At 36.7% G+C, this 17,502-nt stretch overlaps 1 protein-coding gene across 3 annotated transcripts in view; it reads left to right on the top strand.

Annotated features, from left to right (window-relative positions):
- DIS3 (DIS3 homolog, exosome endoribonuclease and 3'-5' exoribonuclease) overlaps nucleotides 1–16,308 on the top strand; it is a 28,374-nt gene extending 12,066 nt beyond the window's left edge. For all 3 annotated transcript variants that reach the window (XM_047850700.1, XM_047850707.1, XM_047850716.1), the window contains 15 exons: nucleotides 838–951; nucleotides 1,079–1,216; nucleotides 2,246–2,392; nucleotides 2,756–2,872; nucleotides 3,129–3,230; nucleotides 4,374–4,438; nucleotides 4,525–4,609; nucleotides 6,227–6,354; nucleotides 10,015–10,101; nucleotides 12,117–12,273; nucleotides 13,634–13,848; nucleotides 13,961–14,129; nucleotides 14,261–14,419; nucleotides 15,090–15,212; nucleotides 16,075–16,308. In XM_047850700.1, the coding sequence (XP_047706656.1) occupies nucleotides 838–951; nucleotides 1,079–1,216; nucleotides 2,246–2,392; nucleotides 2,756–2,872; nucleotides 3,129–3,230; nucleotides 4,374–4,438; nucleotides 4,525–4,609; nucleotides 6,227–6,354; nucleotides 10,015–10,101; nucleotides 12,117–12,273; nucleotides 13,634–13,848; nucleotides 13,961–14,129; nucleotides 14,261–14,419; nucleotides 15,090–15,212; nucleotides 16,075–16,158 (1,890 nt within the window). In that variant the 3' untranslated portion in view covers nucleotides 16,159–16,308. The remainder of the gene's footprint in view (nucleotides 1–837; nucleotides 952–1,078; nucleotides 1,217–2,245; nucleotides 2,393–2,755; nucleotides 2,873–3,128; nucleotides 3,231–4,373; nucleotides 4,439–4,524; nucleotides 4,610–6,226; nucleotides 6,355–10,014; nucleotides 10,102–12,116; nucleotides 12,274–13,633; nucleotides 13,849–13,960; nucleotides 14,130–14,260; nucleotides 14,420–15,089; nucleotides 15,213–16,074) is intronic.
- Nucleotides 16,309–17,502: the final 1,194 nt, after the last annotated feature.

Raw genomic sequence — 17,502 nt, 5'->3', positions numbered from 1 at the left:
TTATTTTTGGGACAGAGAGAGACAGAGCATGAACGGGGGAGGGGCAGAGAGAGAGGGAGACACAGAATCGGAAACAGGCTCCAGGCTCTGAGCCATCAGCCCAGAGCCCGACGCGGGGCTCGAACTCACGGACCGCGAGATCGTGACCCGGCTGAAGTCGGACGCTTAACCGACTGCCCTCAGCTATTTCTAAAAAATACTTTTTATTTAGGTTTTTATTTTAGATCAGGAAGAACCTCTAAAGGTATATCTCTTTGTAATGAATTAATAGTTGCCACGTAGTTATTTAGTGCAAACTGCTACTAAAATCCTAGTCTGTTAATTCCCAGACCTGTGTGTGTGTATGTGTATGTCAGTAAATCCTCGTATTAAAACTGAAGAGTTGAGGGGTGCCTGGGTGGCTCAGGTGGTTATGCATCTGAGCATTTCAGCTCAGGTCTTGATCTAAGGGTCGTAAGTTCAAGCCCTGCATTGGGCTCCATGCTGGACATGGATCCTATAAATGTGTGTGTGTGTGTGTGTGTGTGTGTGTGTGTGTGTGTGTGTGTGTATATGTATGTGTGTGTCTATAAACTGAAGAGTTGAGTTCTAACGTATTCAGTTATATTTTTTCTTTGTTTTTTGATTGTTTTTATAGTGCTTTATTATTATGGAACTATTTCCATGGTTTGGTTTGGCATGTTCTCAGAATTTTGAGGCATCAAGATTCTGTAGCTCTATGTCATAATTTACTGCCTGAAAGTATTCATATTCATATTCATATTCTGATTTTGAAGAGAAATTGTCTCATTATACTTGGAGGAAAATAACTTGAATATTTTTATTTTTAAATCTCAGCTTAAGACTGCTGTAAATGAAAAAATGTTAAAGCCTACAGGTAGAGTTGTAGGAATAATAAAAAGAAATTGGAGACCATATTGTGGCATGCTTTCCAAGTCTGATATTAAAGAGGTGAGTAAAGAGTATGTTAATGTAATTAAAAGTAATACCCATTAAAAGAACTTAGAAGCCTCCCCATGCCCTTATCCTCAAATTTGGTATGTCTGTATGTAAAATCTACTGTCCTGATTTTCTTTAGTCAAGAAGACATCTGTTTACCCCTGCTGATAAGAGAATCCCTAGAATTCGAATAGAAACCAGACAGGCTTCTACATTAGAAGGAAGGAGAATTATTGTTGCTATTGATGGTTGGCCCAGAAATTCCAGATATCCAAACGTAAGCTTGAATGATTTATTTTATCTTAGAATATTAAATTAAGAATTGGATATAAAATTGCTTCTTTTAGTTAAAGTAGAATCTGCTTTTGTAATAAAATTCATACTGGAATGTAGGAATATGCCACAAAGTTACCTAATAAGTGGTATATCCTGTTTGAAAATTAATGTCATGAAATTGTAATGTAAATCATTTGATTGTTTTTACTCAAATTTCCTAACAAATAGCTTTTGATAATGGTGTTTGAAACCTTCGTAGATTCTAATAAATTTTGAAGCTACTGTATTTGAAGTACATTTTAAACTTTAAAGATCATTGGAAACAAACAGACACTTTGCTGTATAAAAATTGGGCCCTCGGGAAGTCTCCATCCTAAATCATTTGAGATTTATAGACTCATTTTTAAAAAGCATTGGGGGGTGGGGGGGCGTGCCTGGGTGCCTCAGTCGGTTAGTGACCGATTTCGGTTCAGGTCATGATCTTGCGGTCTGTGGATTCAAGCCCCGCATCAGGCTCTGTGCTGGCAGCTCAGAGCCTGGAGCCTGCTTCATATTCATTCTCTCTCTCTCTCTCTCTCTCTCTCTCTCTCTCTCTGTCTCTCTCTGCCCCTCCCCCGTTCATGCTCTCTCTCAAAAATAAACATTAAAAAAAAAATTTAAAAAGCATTGGGGGACACCTGGGTGGCTCAGTTGGTTAAGCATCCGACTTCAGCTTCTGCTCAGGTCATGATCTCATGGTTTGTGAGTTTGAGCTCTGCATTGGGCTCTCTGCTGTCAGCACAGAGCCCACTTCAGATCCTCTGTTCCCCCCAATCCCCCCCCCCCCCGCTTCTCTGTCCCTTCCCCATCGTACACACGTTCTCTCTTTCTCTCAAAAATGAACATTAAAAAAAATGAAAAAGCGTTGGGAACATTTAGAAATTCTAAGGTGATATATAAATGTTCCAAGAGTTTAATGTAATAATAAAACATAAATGACCAAACAAAAAGCTGTTAAATTCACCTTTTTAATAATACTTTTTGGCCTTAGGGACACTTTGTAAAAAACTTAGGTGAAGTTGGAGATAAAGAAACTGAAACAGAAGTTCTGTTGCTTGAGCATGACGTTCCCCATCAGCCTTTTTCCCAGGCTGTTCTTAGCTTTCTACCAAAGATGCCCTGGAGCATTACTGAAAAGGTAAGTTGAAAACAATGTAATGACTTTATAAATTACTCTGTCTGGGCTAATTTGATTTCTGTATGTGTTTTTAAATACATAGAAACCATAGTCCCTTACTCGCTTGCATTTAGTTAGATATAGAACTCTTAGGTATTAAAAAAATCATTTGTTTTATTCAAAGATAATGTTTTTCTGGGAAACCAACACTAGCTTATGTCAAATTGTTCAAAGGTGAAGAAACCATACGTTACAGATCATAATGTGTGGTTATTTTTAACAAAGTTTCCTTTAACATGTATAGAGATTGTTGATTTTGTAAGAGCTGTTTGATTTGTACTATCAAAATAGTTTTTTATTTCTTAATAATGTGGCATCTTCTAGGACATGAAAAACCGAGAAGACCTAAGACATCTGTGTGTTTGTAGTGTGGACCCACCGGGATGTACTGATATAGATGATGCTCTGCATTGTAGAGAACTTGAAAATGGAAATTTGGAGGTATTCTTCTAGTGATGCTCTTATCCAAATACATAGTTCTGTTTTTGAGTTCATTTTCTTTTGACCCATTGTAGGATTTGTGAATTATTCATGCCTAGTCAGTTATAGCTGCAGTGACTAATGGGCACGTGTCAAAGTTGAAACGGTAAACGTGACTGTGCTTTGTCAGTTTTGCTATATTTCTTTTCATTTGAATTCCATTAGTACATTTATCCAATTAAACCTGTAGACATCCTTTTATTTTTATCTTTTTAAGGTTGGTGTTCATATTGCAGATGTTAGCCATTTTATTAGGCCAGGAAATGCTTTGGATCAAGAGTCAGCCAGAAGGGGAACAACAGTGTATCTTTGTGAAAAGGTAAATGAGTTAAATTTAAAATGGAATTTTGACACATGCTTGTAACTTTTTCATCATCTGTTTTATTTTTTTTTATTTGTATTTTTATGTTTATTTTTGAGAGAGAGTGAGTGGGGGAGAGTCAGAGAGAGAGAGCGAGACAGGATCTGAAGCAGGCTCTGTGCTGACAGCAGAGAGCCCGATGTGGAGCTCGAGCTCACAAACTACAAGATCATGACCTGAACCAAAGTCAGATACTCAGGCACCCAAGTGCCCCTGTTTTATTTTTAATGGTAAATCATCTGAGGTGTTTCCTGAGAAGGGTGTATCCAGCCTCAGTATTTAGTGAAATAGGATGAATAACTATTATGTGAGTTGTGCATTGTTAGTCTGTAAAAACTACAGGCACTTCTCAATTCTTAACAGTCTGGAATAATACGTGAATTAGCTAAAAGGCATACATAGAAAAAGGTGACTTTAAATCAGTGAAGATACTGCAATGTGTTTTGTTATTGAGTGGCCCAAATAACAAGTAGATTTAGTTAATATAAGTTGTTATGTAACATAGAACTTGTTAGCTGTGGGTAACTAAGGTATTTTCTGTTGCTTTTAAAGTTAAGTCATGAGTGTATTTTGTCATAATTTGCCAGTTCTTCTTTTTAAAGTAATCTTCCATAACCTACAGAGAAAAATTGTGAAAATAGAAAAGAAAGTTAAGCTTAGTCTATTACAAATTCATTGTCAAGGTTCTTCCATGTGACTTTTTTTCATAAAAATTTTGTGGCACCATGAAACACCATGTGGTTTGAGTTGGGCATTGGAGGAGAAAGGTCCAGTCCTAGAGCTGTTAAGGCTTATGTGTGTTACCTAGTACAAACTTGCTGTACAGAGCAGAGATTGCAAGCTCGGAGGACAGCTCGGTGGCTGTGGAGAGGACTTCTACTTACATCCACTGACATGAAGTCCAATTTCCTTTTATTGCTTCCCATTTGTAACAGTTGTGTGGAAATACTTTTTCTAGAGTTAGACTTATTTCATATCTTCTCAGTTTTATGCACAAAGACTTTTCCCCCTTGTTAAATTAATGCTATTTGAGAATAAAACCTCAAATACATGTATGGCTATAGCTAAGTAGTCTGCCACTCTTTTTATTTTCTGTTCCAGAGGATTGACATGGTTCCAGAGTTGCTTAGCTCTAACTTGTGTTCCTTAAGATGTAACGTTGACAGGTATTTATGCATGTTTTTTCATAAGAACATAATAGTTACTACTTTGACTGATTCCCATTAACCAACACTGTCTACTTTCCCTGTAGGTTGGCATTTTCATGTATTTGGGAAATGAATCACAATGCTGAAATCTTAAAAGTGAGGTTTACCAAAAGTGCCATTAATTCAAAGGTTAGTTTCATGGTTAGTTTAACGTTTAAAATCTTGGGTACTTTTCACAGTATTCTAGATGGTTTTGGAAAAGTCGGGTTTTAACAAATTAAATTTTTCCCCCAGTGCTGCAGCAAAATCTAATTTTTTCCAGTTTTCTGCTTAATTCTTGCTGCAGTTATTTTGTATTCAGAAACTTGCAAAGCCTGGATACTTGAGAAGACTAAATAGATGATTTTTTGCCTCAACTCAGGAACACTACCATTTGAAATGGTTCCAACTTATAACCCGTCAGTATTTTCAAAGTTGGCATGTACACCGTCTTCTTTTACTTACATTTTTTCATAGAAATGATGCTAGGAATTATGGTTGGATTTCAGCAGAACTAGCCTAAGAGCTCAGGTCAGACAAAAGGGAGCCAGGCTAACTTTCTCATCCTTCCCTTTATTGGCAATCTACCCAGATTCCCTTCTCTTCTCCCTTTGCCCTGAATCTTCGTCTGAGGTTTGCCATCAACTAGTTGCCTTCAGCAGTTCTGGATGAACTAGTGGTTGGAAAAGAAAGCAGTGTTGGGCTGACAGCCACGTGTGAATGATTGAAGCCTTCCTCAGTTTGTATTTTTTAAAAGGATGAGTTTATTTTTCTCCCAGACTTGGTCAGTGTAACAAAATCATATGAAAAATAAAATTTAGTGAATATACAACAGAAAACATTTTTAGAAGGGGAACTCCTAGTTCCTAGTAGGTAAGTTGGCTCTCCCCAGAATCCCCAGTTGGTATCATCCAACTCTCTGATGCTATTCCTGATTTTTACTTGCGAAGGTGCTTTTATTTTTATTTTTAGTTTTAAATAAGCTAAAAAATGGTAGTTTTCGATGAGATGTGAAATAGGAACAGAAGCACTATTTGTGTGTTCAGATTATAATTAGAACTTACTTGAAATCTTTTTTCCTACGATGGGTCTTATTTTTAGATACTTACTATGGGGTATTTCGTAGATTTTCTGTAAAACATGTCTACATTATTATAGTTTCTTAATTATTTGCCATTGAGTAAGGAAGCAGTGATCATCTGGAAAGGATTTCACTTTACAGTCATTGTCCGAGAATAATATAACTTCCTTTTTTATTTTATTTAAGCATTACCTAAGTATTTATACGTTAACTGAACTATGAAAGTAATTAAAGTTTAAGCAATTTATTTATCAATGAATACTACTGTTTTGGTGGGTTTTTTTTGTTTTTTTTTTTAACGTTTTTTATTTTTGAGACAGAGACAGAGCATGAACAGGGGAGGGGCAGAGAGAGAGGGAGACAAAGAATCCGAAACAGGCTCCAGGCTCTGAGCCATCAGCACAGAGCCCGACGCGGGGCTCGAACTCACGGACCTTGAGATCGTGACCTGAGCCGAAGTCGGACGCTCAACCGACTGAGCCACCCAGGCGCCCCTACTGTTTTGTTTTAACATGAGTTTGCTTATGTTGTGTGTTGCATCAGATACAAAATAATGAGCCAGAGGTTATAGGTGTGGAGTATAAATAGTATAGCTAGGAATCTAGCTATAAGTATATAGTGGAAGTATGAAAATATAGTAAACTGGTTTTTATAAGAGTTATAGTAACATCTGATTTCTTTTTTAGGCTTCTCTTACGTATGCTGAAGCTCAGATGAGGATTGATTCCACAGCTATGAATGATGATATTACCACTAGTCTCCGTGGACTAAATAAACTCGCTAAAATTTTGAAAAAAAGAAGAATTGAAAAAGGGTACATTTCAAAAATATTAAGAAGTATCTTAATTTAGGGGCACCTGGGTGGTTCAGTAGGTTGAATATCCAACTTCGGTTCAGGTCATGATCTCACGGTTTATGGGTTCAAGCCCCACATTGGGCTTGATGCTGTCAGTGCAGAGCCTGTTTAGGATCCTCTGTTCTCCTCTCTCTCTGCCCCTCCCCGATCGCACTCTCTCTCAGTCAAAAAAAAAAAAAAAGGATCTTTATTTATTCTGGTAATATAACTTGTGAACTTTTTAAAGTGTTTTGTCACAGATAATGATGATTTATTTAATGAGCTGAATAGAAACTCTTAAGTAGAGACATTTCTTTTTCTTTTGGCTACTTTTTAGGTTTGCAACTTGCTTGATTCTGAACTGATGTTTGTTTAGTAGTTCTGTCTTTATACTTTATTGTGCTAAAAACTGATACATGTGAGGGGCGCCTGGGTGGCTCAGTCGGTTAAGCTTCTGACTTTGGCTCAGGTCATGATCTCACAATTTGTGGGTTTGAGCCCCGCGTCAGGCTCTGTGCTGACAACTCAGAGCCTGGAGCCTGCTTCAGATTCTGTGTCTCATGCTCTCTGCCCCTCCCCCCTGTTCATGCTCTGTCTCTCTCTCAAAAATAAACATTTAAAAAAAAGAAAGACCTGATATATTTGAGCTAAAGATCTGGAAGAGATTCTAGAGAGGCAAGAGCTCCTTAAGACTGTTCTGCAGATTGTTTCTAATTTTAGTTAGAAATGAGTTTCCATATTGAATATTGGTTTTCAGATGCTTAAATAAATGTGGATGAACTTATTGCACTTTAGAGTTTGAAGTGATTTTAGAGATTATTTAATCCAGTACCTTCATTTTTTAAATGATTAAAAGTTACATAGAAGCAGTCTTCCCAAAGATCTGATAGCTAGTGGCAGGTATGTGTCTCTTAGCTGTTATATCATTGGATTTGCCTAACTGCAACAGTGTGAGATAAGTAGTATCCACGTACCCAAAGGTGTTGAGATAAAGTAGGTAAAAGAAATTTGATTTCTAAAAGACATCCTTGGGGCGCCTGGGTGGCTTAGTCATTTAAGCATCTGACTTCAGCTCAGGTCATGATCTTGCAGTTTGTGAGTTCGAGCTCTGCATCGGGCTCTGTGCAGACAGCTCCGAGCCTGGAGCCTGCTTCAGATTCTGTGTCTCCCTCTCTCTGCCCCTCGCCTGCTCACACCGTGTGTCTCTCTCTCTTTCACAAATAAACATTTAAAAAAATAACAAAAGACATCATCAACCATCAGAGTGATGCAAGTACAGCTGGCTTCCAGATGTTGGTCTATGGGTAACCATGCCCAATGCCCATCAGGGTAGGGTTACAAGCGGCTACTTGTTAAAAGTGCTTTTTTTGGGGAGCACAAGATGTTCTGTGCTGTGTCATGAGATGTGCCTATTTAAATTAAAATCCATTACAACTAATGGAAATTAAGAATTTAGTTTCTGAGTCACAGCAGCCACATTTCACTAGTCACTTATGGCTAGTCTACCATAATGGAGAATGTGAATAGAGAACATTTAAATCCCTACTGAAAGTTCCATTGGACAGTGTTGTTCTCTAGGTAGTTGCACTGAGCCATCCCTGTCTCTTCACACAGGTGAGTTTTCTGGGAATATTTCATATAATCCTAAATAGAAAACTTAAAACTGTGTAAGGATAATTTGAATGCAGTGAAACCCAAAGAAACTAAAAAGGACACCACACATTTTCCAGCAAGTGTTTGTTCATTGAAGGTTTTTAGTATGCCAGACATCAGAAGAGAGTGTGTAAAGATAACTTCTAGAAAGTTTTAGGGGCATTTGGGTGGCTAAGTCAGTTAAGCATCTGACTGCAGCTCAGGTCATGATCTCACAGTTCGTGGGTTCGAGCCCCACATTGGGCTGTGTGCTGACAGAGCTTGGAGCCTGCTTCAGATACTGTGTCTCCCTCTCTCTGCCCCTCCCCTGCTCATGCCCTGTCTCTCTCTCTCTCTCAAAAATGAATAAATGTTTAAAATTTTTAAAATGTTTGTTTTAAAAGCAAAATGAATAAAATGCAAATTGAAACTATATTCATTTTGGTGGTTTTAAAGTAAGGGAGAGAAATTTGTACTTGTAACATAGCTTCTCTTAATTAGGACAGGAAAGATAATTTTTAATGTCAAAAACAGTCTACTTAATTTTATAACTAGACAGTCATTTCCTGGTAAAAACACATCATTGAATCTTCTCAGTCTTAGAAAGAATTGCTTTTTAGGCCAGATGTATTAAACACAGACTAAACGTAGTGTAGAATCTTGTTGTAAAGACTGCGCAGCAAGAAAGGAAAATTGATCAAGATTCTCTCTCTAGTATTCCTTTGGTTGTTCTTCTAATAAAATTGAAGAATTGAGGGAAAAGGTGAAGAATTAGCTTGCACCATTTCATCTTTTTTTCCTTTACATTTCCCCCTTTTCCATGATTGTTTAGGGTTACCCAGCTTCATTAAAATTCTTTAAAAAAATTTTTTTTAACGTTTATTCATTTTTGAGAGACAGAGCATGAGCGGGGAAGAGACAGAGAGAGAGGGAGACACAGAATCCAAAGCAGGCTTCAGGCTCTGAGCTGTCAGCACAGAGCCCGACACAGGGCTCAAAGTCACGAACTGCAAGATCGTGACCTAAGCCAAAGTCGGACGCTCAACCAACTGAGCCACCCAGGCGCCCCTTCATTAAAATTCTTTCAGTTGGTTTGGAGCTGATGAAAATAGCATCAAGGTATGAAGAAACATAAGATTTTCCTTGTTGGAATTTACTTTTCACAGGAGAACTTGCTAACTCATTAAGTGAACCATGCACAGAAAGCACTTAACATAGGGTGTTGTCTGACATGTAGCATTCCAGATCAGTAGCTGTCAGTGTGTGTAGCATATCAGGGTAGTAGTTTATCAGTCCCCTCTATGTTGGCTGAGTGAACATGGAGGTACTTTTGAACTGTGGGTCTTCTGATAGTACTCATCTACACATGGCAGCTTCTCTTTTGCCTCTCTCTGTCATCCCTTTCCCCAATACATTATTTTCAGTAGTAAATAAAACCCTACCTGTTATCTTCTTCATTTATAAAAGTGATTATAGACTCCTGTAGCTCAATAAAAGCCCATAGTTTGGGTACAGAACATACTTAGATTCTCAGAAGCACAAGGACTCTTATTGTGTTGCTATTGTCCTTTTTTTTTTTTTTTTAAGTTTTTAAAAATGTTTGTTTATGTATTTTGAGAGAATGAGAGAAAATGTACATGAGCAGGGGAGGGGTAGAGAGAGAGAATCCCAAGCATGTTTTGTGTTGTCGGTACAGAGCCTGACGTGTGGCTCAATCCCACAACCATGAGATCATGACCTCAGCTGAAATCAAGAGTCAAACACTTAACTGACTGATCCACCCAGGCGCCTCACTATTGTTCTCTTTTTAAATACATTTTAGATCTGTAAGATACAAAGCTTTTTATAAAAATAGAACATAAAACTTAGCAGGTTGACCTTAAAGCCTTCAGAAGGAAAACTGTTAATGCTTTTGTTATAATCATTTTCTATTTTAAAAGCATCACTTCTGGAATTATGTCTGTTATTGGCTCACTTGACTAATTTACCTCTTTGATTTTTATTTAGGGCTTTGACACTTTCTTCTCCAGAAGTTCGATTCCACATGGACAGTGAAACTCATGATCCTATAGATCTGCAGACCAAGGAACTTAGGTATGTAACTTTTAATGGGCATTAGATAAGATTTTTATCTTATCTTAAATGTAATATCTAGTATATATAATAATAAACAAAACATATTTATACTCAAAATACCTATTTCTAGTAGGGCTGTGATTTCTGTAGTTTTTTGACTTACGATATATAGAGAAAAGTAAGTTATCATTTTGCTTTTTAGTCTAATGTAAAATTGAGAAGTATTATAATAGAAAAATTTTCAACTTGAATTGGTCTTGATTCAACTTGATAATAGAACTTGACTAGTAATAGTTGTGGTAAGTAAAAGATTGCCCTAGTAATTTAATATTTAATGTAGAAGAGAATAGTGGTCAAGATCACGTGCTTTGAAGCCAGACTACCTAGGTTTGGATCTCACTTTCTCCAATGGCTCCAGACAAGTTACTTAACATTTCTATACCTCTGTTTGTTGTTAAAATGGGATTGAATGGTACCTATCTCACAGGGTGTTAAGAATACTCATGTTATTGTTATTACTGTTGTATTGATTTAGGAAGAAAGGCTATTTTTGGTTAAATCAGAGTTAGGCCTCTTTTCCATGCCTCTTACTAGGTAATTCTGACATTAAATGTATACTTACACTTTTTTCTATTAGATAAACAAGGATTAAAAATGAGCATGCACTCAGGTTTCTTAGGACCAGAAATTTGAGTACATGCTCATTTTGTGCTTTATAAAATTATAAAATTAGAGCTACAGTTAAAAAATACTTTTGGGTGAACTATTGGTCAAATATAAGTAATGTTAATATGAATAGTAAGCCTATTACTAAGAGGGTTTTTTGAGGAAAATGTTGAATCTAACTTTGCCAAAGTAGAACATCATCCATTTCTTCTTACCAAGCAGAAAAAACAAATTTCTAACAGATTGTAGTTTTAAAGGTATGATTAGAGGCCTTCCTAATATTTAAAAAGTAAAAGGAATCTAGTCAAGAAGTTCTAGGATGTTGTTAAAAATGGAAACATGAATGAAAGATTAACATAATGCATGTTAGTGACTTGGGAGAAAGAAAACACAGTGTAAACAGAACACAGATAATTTACTAACCTAAGTTGTAAATAGATATGGACTAACGATATAGAGTGAGAGGACTAGGAAATTGGTTAAGAGTTTTGAAGTCAGATTATGTGGGCTTGGGTCTTGTTACTACTAACTCCGACTTTGAGCAAGAGAATAATGCTACACATCCTTAGTTTTGTCATCTGCAAAACAGGACTAATGTCTGTGTGTGTGTGTGTGTGTGTGTGTGTGTGTGTGTGTGTGTGTGTGTGTGTGTATGGATATAGATAGATATCTTACAACATAGTGCAATGTCTGGCCTGTAATAAATACCCAGAATGGCTAATGTAAATATAATTTCTTCATTTTTGTGATTTACTGGTGAAAATTTTAATTTTTTAAGCCCAAATTGATCTGATCTAAATAGCTTTTAATTCTTCTTAGTAAACTTTTTAAATGCATTTATAGTTAAAAATCTCTTCAGACTTAGTGAAAGAAGGTGAAATGTTCAGTACAGTTTAGATTTTATATATTACTAGAGTTAGTAAGCTTTATTCATTTATTTTAAAGTTTATTTATTTTTGAGAGAGAGAGAATGAGAGCAGTGAAGGGACTGAGAGGGAGAGAGAGAACCCTAAGTAGACTCCACACAAGCCCGATGCGGGGCTCCATCTCCGAACCCGTGATATCATGACCTGAGCCAAAATCAAGAGTCAGATGCTTCACTGACTGAGCCACTCAGGTTCCCTGTAAAGCTTTTATTTTTTAAATGCAGTTTTAAAGTCTCTCACATGAGATTTACTCATGTAGTAGATGCATAGTAAGAGATTGTTAACACCACAGCTGAAAAATGAGAGTCAGAAGTTATTAAAAACAAGCATGTGCACACACTATGAATGTTTACATAGGAAGTATGTTTATTGTCTCCCTGATAGAGAAGATAACCTGGGAATAAATGTGATATCCTTATTTAATGATTTTTCTGTTGGCAGAGAAACAAATTCCATGGTGGAAGAATTTATGTTACTTGCCAATATCTCTGTTGCAAAAAAAATTCACGAAGAATTTTCAGAACATGCCCTGCTTCGAAAACATCCTGCTCCTCCTCCATCAAATTATGAAATTCTTGTTAAGGCAGCTAAATCCAAGGTAAGGTCACATAGTTTGCAAAATCATCTGTATTTGTGTTGTGATCTATCTGTTGTACTATATTATCTGTATTTGCATCTACAGGAAAGTTGCATTGTTTTTTGATACAAAAATATGACAGGAGTATCTTTGATTTAAAAAAAAATTTTACTTAACTTGGGTGTAGTCGTCTCTTCCCACACTGAAATCATTTGCTTAATAAAGTTCTTTAATGTCCTTAAAGAGCACCCTATGCTACAGCCATAAGTTCCAGACTAAGTTATTTGCAATATTCTGAACATATGAAGCTCTTCCATATTTCTTTGCCTTTATACATGTTCTTTATGCCTGTGTTATTTCATGCCTCCTCTGAACTGCCTAACTTTAGAGACTTAGAAATAATTTTTTCCCTCTTCAACTCAGTTAAGCCCTCTTTATTTATATCATGTCTCTAAGAAGGAAGTCCATTTACTGCATACATTAGGGAAATGGAAATATCTAGAAAGGGTATTGTATCCTCCACCACATAGCTTTGGTTAGTGGACTTTCATTTAGGCATAATTACCCTTACCCTTGAGGGGACTACGGTTTACATTGGTTTCCTTTGGATCACTTATTCAAGTCCAACCTTTCCTGCCCAGAATAGAGCTGGAAGTAGTATTGGGCCTCAGGGTATTATTCTAATGGAATGGTGTTGGTTTCTGATTTTTCAAATCTTTCTGGTGGGCCTACTACTCCTATCGTCTCCATAAGAATAGAATCAGCTTCTCTGCTGTAAGGCTTGCACTGTAAATTGGGGAATTTTCTCTTACTGTCTTATTTCTTCCTAAGATCTGGGTAGAGGAAGGAGGATTTAAGTATTTTTGCCTCCTCTCCCACAGTAGAACAAAGCAGTTACTTTGATGTATCAGCAGATTGGGCTTTAGTGACCAATAAAGTTTTAGTTGCTTCTGGCCTTTACTTCTACTTTGAATGGAAGGAAAACAAATACCTGCAGGGGAAATCCAGACATGCTGACAAGGATCCAGATCTGCTTTGATTTTTTTTTTTTTCCTATTGCAACAAAGAATAGGCAGGCACCAATTGGACTTGGAGAAACAGAGCTACTGCTACCACCGTCCATTTCCCCTTTGAAACTTCTGCAGGAGGGTGATACTTAGTACCTTTAAATGCATTCAGAAAATTTTCAGCTCTGATGTTACACAAAATAATCATTACTTTTTATAAATTATTTGTAGTTCTCTTAGGTTAAGGAAAAAAGGTATAAATACCATCTGGTCAAGACCACCATATTTATTCAATATAATTTGTGTTTTGAAGACATGATGGTACTGATTTTAAAATGTTTAATATGATGCTCTTTCCCCTTCATTGCTCTTAGAATTTGGAAATTAAAACCGATACAGCCAAGTCCTTGGCTGACTCTTTGGACCGGGCTGATTCTCCTACCTTCCCGTATCTGAACACTCTCTTAAGGATATTAGCCACTCGCTGTATGATGCAGGCTGTGTACTTCTGCTCTGGAATGGATAATGATTTTCATCACTATGGCTTAGCATCCCCTATCTATACACATTTTACTTCACCCATCAGAAGGTACTTTTTTCTTATAAAATTATAGGAGGTAGAGAATAGTTGATTTTCAATTGTGAAAAGATGCTTTAATGCTAACATAGTATGATTTTTTCTTTCTCCTTCATGTGTCTAGATATGCAGATATCATCGTTCATCGGTTGTTGGCTGTGGCTATTGGGGCTGACTGTACTTACCCAGAGTTGACAGACAAACACAAGCTTGCAGATTTATGTAAAAATCTTAATTTCAGGCACAAAATGGCTCAGTATGCCCAACGTGCATCAGTAGCTTTTCATACTCAGGTATTTGCCCTCTGTCAGTAATATTGGAGAGATGAGGTTCACCTTTAATTTAATTTCAGAATGCTTTTTGTTAATTTCCAAAAAAAAATACTTTAAGATAATCCTTAATAATGTTATATGTTATTTTACAGTTGTTCTTCAAAAGTAAAGGAATAGTAAGTGAAGAGGCCTATATTCTATTTGTAAGGAAGAATGCTATTGTGGTGTTAATTCCAAAGTATGGTTTAGAAGGTACAGTCTTTTTTGAAGAAAAGGACAAACCAAAGCCAAGGCTTATTTATGATGATGAGGTATAGTATTTCTAATGTTCTTGTTTTGTTTTTTTTCTGGAGGGGGCACTTTTTTTAATGGTACCTAAAAAGGATAAAATTATGTTTTGTATGCTACAGTTACTTGTGCCAACTAAGTTTGTTCTGTTCATAATTTCCCACCTCAGTGTATCTTCTCACATACAATTGTTGTCCTTGATTTACGTTGTGTAGTTTCCCCCTCCAAGGAAAACTTGAATTATGCTTTGCACTAGGCAGACAGATGCATTAATGGAATGAATGATTGCTTATAGCGTGGAGGAATTTTTTAAACCTCTTTCCAGCATCTCTTATCTGACACACTCCCTACTTCCCTAACCTTAATACAACTACGAAACAGCAGACCTTGCCCACAGTACCTTTTCTTCTGGTAGACCAACAATTTGCTGATGAATGGGGTGAGAATCCTGAGATGAATGAATGTATACAGTGGGACCATTTTACTGAAAATGGGTAGTATGCACATAAATAGGCCATGTATATGTGAAGCTACTAGATTGGTGGTTTTGTTATATTGAACACCTAGATGCTTATTAAATATGGAAGTAATTATTTAATGTAAACTTTTAAATCAATGTGAAAGATAAAGAACTAGAACAAACCTCAGCTGTATGAAAGCAGTTTAAAAAGCAGTAAAATGTGTTTTGTTTAGATTCCTTCACTTAAAATAGAGGATACAGTGTTCCATATTTTTGATAAAGTTAAAGTGAAAATCATGTTAGACTCATCTAATCTTCAGCATCAGAAAATCCGAATGTCCCTGGTAGAACCACAGGTAAGACCAAACTTAAACTGTCCGTGTCGTGATGGGATATAGCACATATTGTGTGAAAGACAGGAGTGTGGTCATAAGTTATTTCTGTTCAAGAATAGAGAATTGGGGAGCCTGGGTGGCTCAGTTGGTTGAGCCTCCAACTCTTGATATCAACTCAGGTCGTGAATTCATGGAGGTGGCATCGAGCCCTGCATAGGACTCTGCACTGAGCATGGAGCCAGCTTGGGATTCTCTCTCTCCCTCTCTTTCTGCTTCTCTCACTCTCTCAAAAATAAATAAAAATAAAGAGGATCTTATAAATAGTGTAGAGGCCAGATATTTGCATAGCAAATTTATTTTCTGACTGATTTTCCTAAGCTGTGGGATCCCAGGTATTGGGGATTCTTTGGAAAAGGTCCTCAGTATCAGATGTTGAGACATCTCTGAGATATCCTGCCTGGTCCCTTTTCACTTTAATTGGTTTTGAAATCTGAACTTTTGAAGATTAAGTATGTTTCCCCCTAAGATACTGGTTCTTAACCTTGTTCTGTCCCAACACACCTAAGGCCTCTGATGCTGAGTGTTACAGGGGCCTAGCTAGGGTAAACTGGAAGTGTTCAAGTTCAACCACACTTTACAAATGACAGTGACAGTGTCACTGACAGCTTGCCATCCAGAGACTGTCTACCTTTTACATTTTAAGCCACTATTTGTGTGTGAAATATGTATACTTTGTATGGAAAACCTTTACTTTCTTCTCCCTCTCTACCCCTACATCCTTTTAAATTTGAAATTGTTAGTGGGGAAGGGGAAGATGAGAATGAGATTTATTCTTATTTAATGCTTTTATTGACCTTTTTTTTCCCTGTTTGCATTACTTTAGATCCCAGGAATAAGCATTCCGGTTGATACTCCAAACATGGACATTAATGAACCAGAGAGAAAGAAGAAGAAACGTGAGAAATAGCTACAGTCAACAAAAAAACTTCAAACACTGGTTTCCTTAAAACAAAAAAAGAAACCTTGAGTGAACACTTTTAAACCTAAGAAGTGTGTGATACAGTTTGTTACTCTTAAGTACATTTTAATGGTTTTAAAAATTTGCATTTTTATTGAACTGTTTGTTGACTGTGTCTGTCCCATCATACTACTTCATTTCTGAATTGAACAGAACTATTTATGCATAAAAATTCAATTGAATATCCATCACGTAAATAGTGACAGGATAGCAACTTCAAGGATCTGTAAATATCATTTAAATAGAGCATTCGTCTGCTTGCTAAAGAACAGATTAATTTTAATAAGTAATTTGATTATTTAATATTGATAGAAAAAAACTATCATTTTCCTATGGAGGAGGATAGAACATTTGAGAAGTCAGGAACAATCTGTTCTTTCTAAATCTTGAAAGCTGTCCGTGTTTGGTGTGGCAGTTATTAGACTGCAAGACAATGAAGTCAAGATTTGTCAAGGAATTTAGTCCTTTGCCATCTTTAATTTACCTCATTTATTTTAAGTGTTCCCTTACTGTTGAAAGCTTCCGGTATTTTTATTAGTGGTCCTTAAACAGCTGTGAGTTTTTGGGAATTGGATGTTGTAGGAAGGCAAGAAGTAGGATATTTGGATCTGACTGGAAAAAGTTTTTTTTTTTAATACCAAGAAGTGTGATCACCATCCTTGACCTTAGAGCTCACAGTTTCCCCTCCACCCCTCCAAGTAAGGCATTGGGACTCAGAGAAGAGAGAGGGCACATTAAACATGTACATTATGTTTCTTATAAAAAGTAGGTCATTAATGGCTTTTAAACTGCATACATATCAGGATCTGTAGGAAAGGGGGGATCGTGTTAAGGACATATTAAAGGGAACAACTGAAGTAAGTATTAGTTTGGTATGCCTTGTTAACCACAAAGATTAGTAATGATTATTTTTTAAGAATTATTTTGAGATATGGGGCGCCTGCCTCAAATATGAGATATTTGAGATAGGGGGCTGTCGGTTAACGGTCCGACTTCGGCTCAGGTCATGATCTCGCAGTTCGTGAGTTCAAGCCCCACATCAGGCTCTGTGCTGACAGCTCAGAGCCTGGAGCCTGCTTCAGATTGTCTCTTTCTCTCTCAAAAATAAAGATTAAAAAAAAAAAAAGAATATTTTGAGATAGAGTTACCTTAAAAAAAAGATTTTACTTAGCTTATCCAATTTCTAAAGTACTTACAATGTACCATGCTCATCACCACGTCAGGTAAACTATCTCTGCCTTGAAGTAGCTCGTGGTGCAATGCCAGAGAAAGGACTGGCAAATATATCAGCAG

This window comes from Prionailurus viverrinus, chromosome A1, assembly GCF_022837055.1.
Source record: "Prionailurus viverrinus isolate Anna chromosome A1, UM_Priviv_1.0, whole genome shotgun sequence".
Taxonomy (NCBI): domain Eukaryota; kingdom Metazoa; phylum Chordata; class Mammalia; order Carnivora; family Felidae; genus Prionailurus; species Prionailurus viverrinus.
Note: the sequence above shows the minus strand (reverse complement) of the source record. Positions and strands in the feature narration are given on the sequence as shown.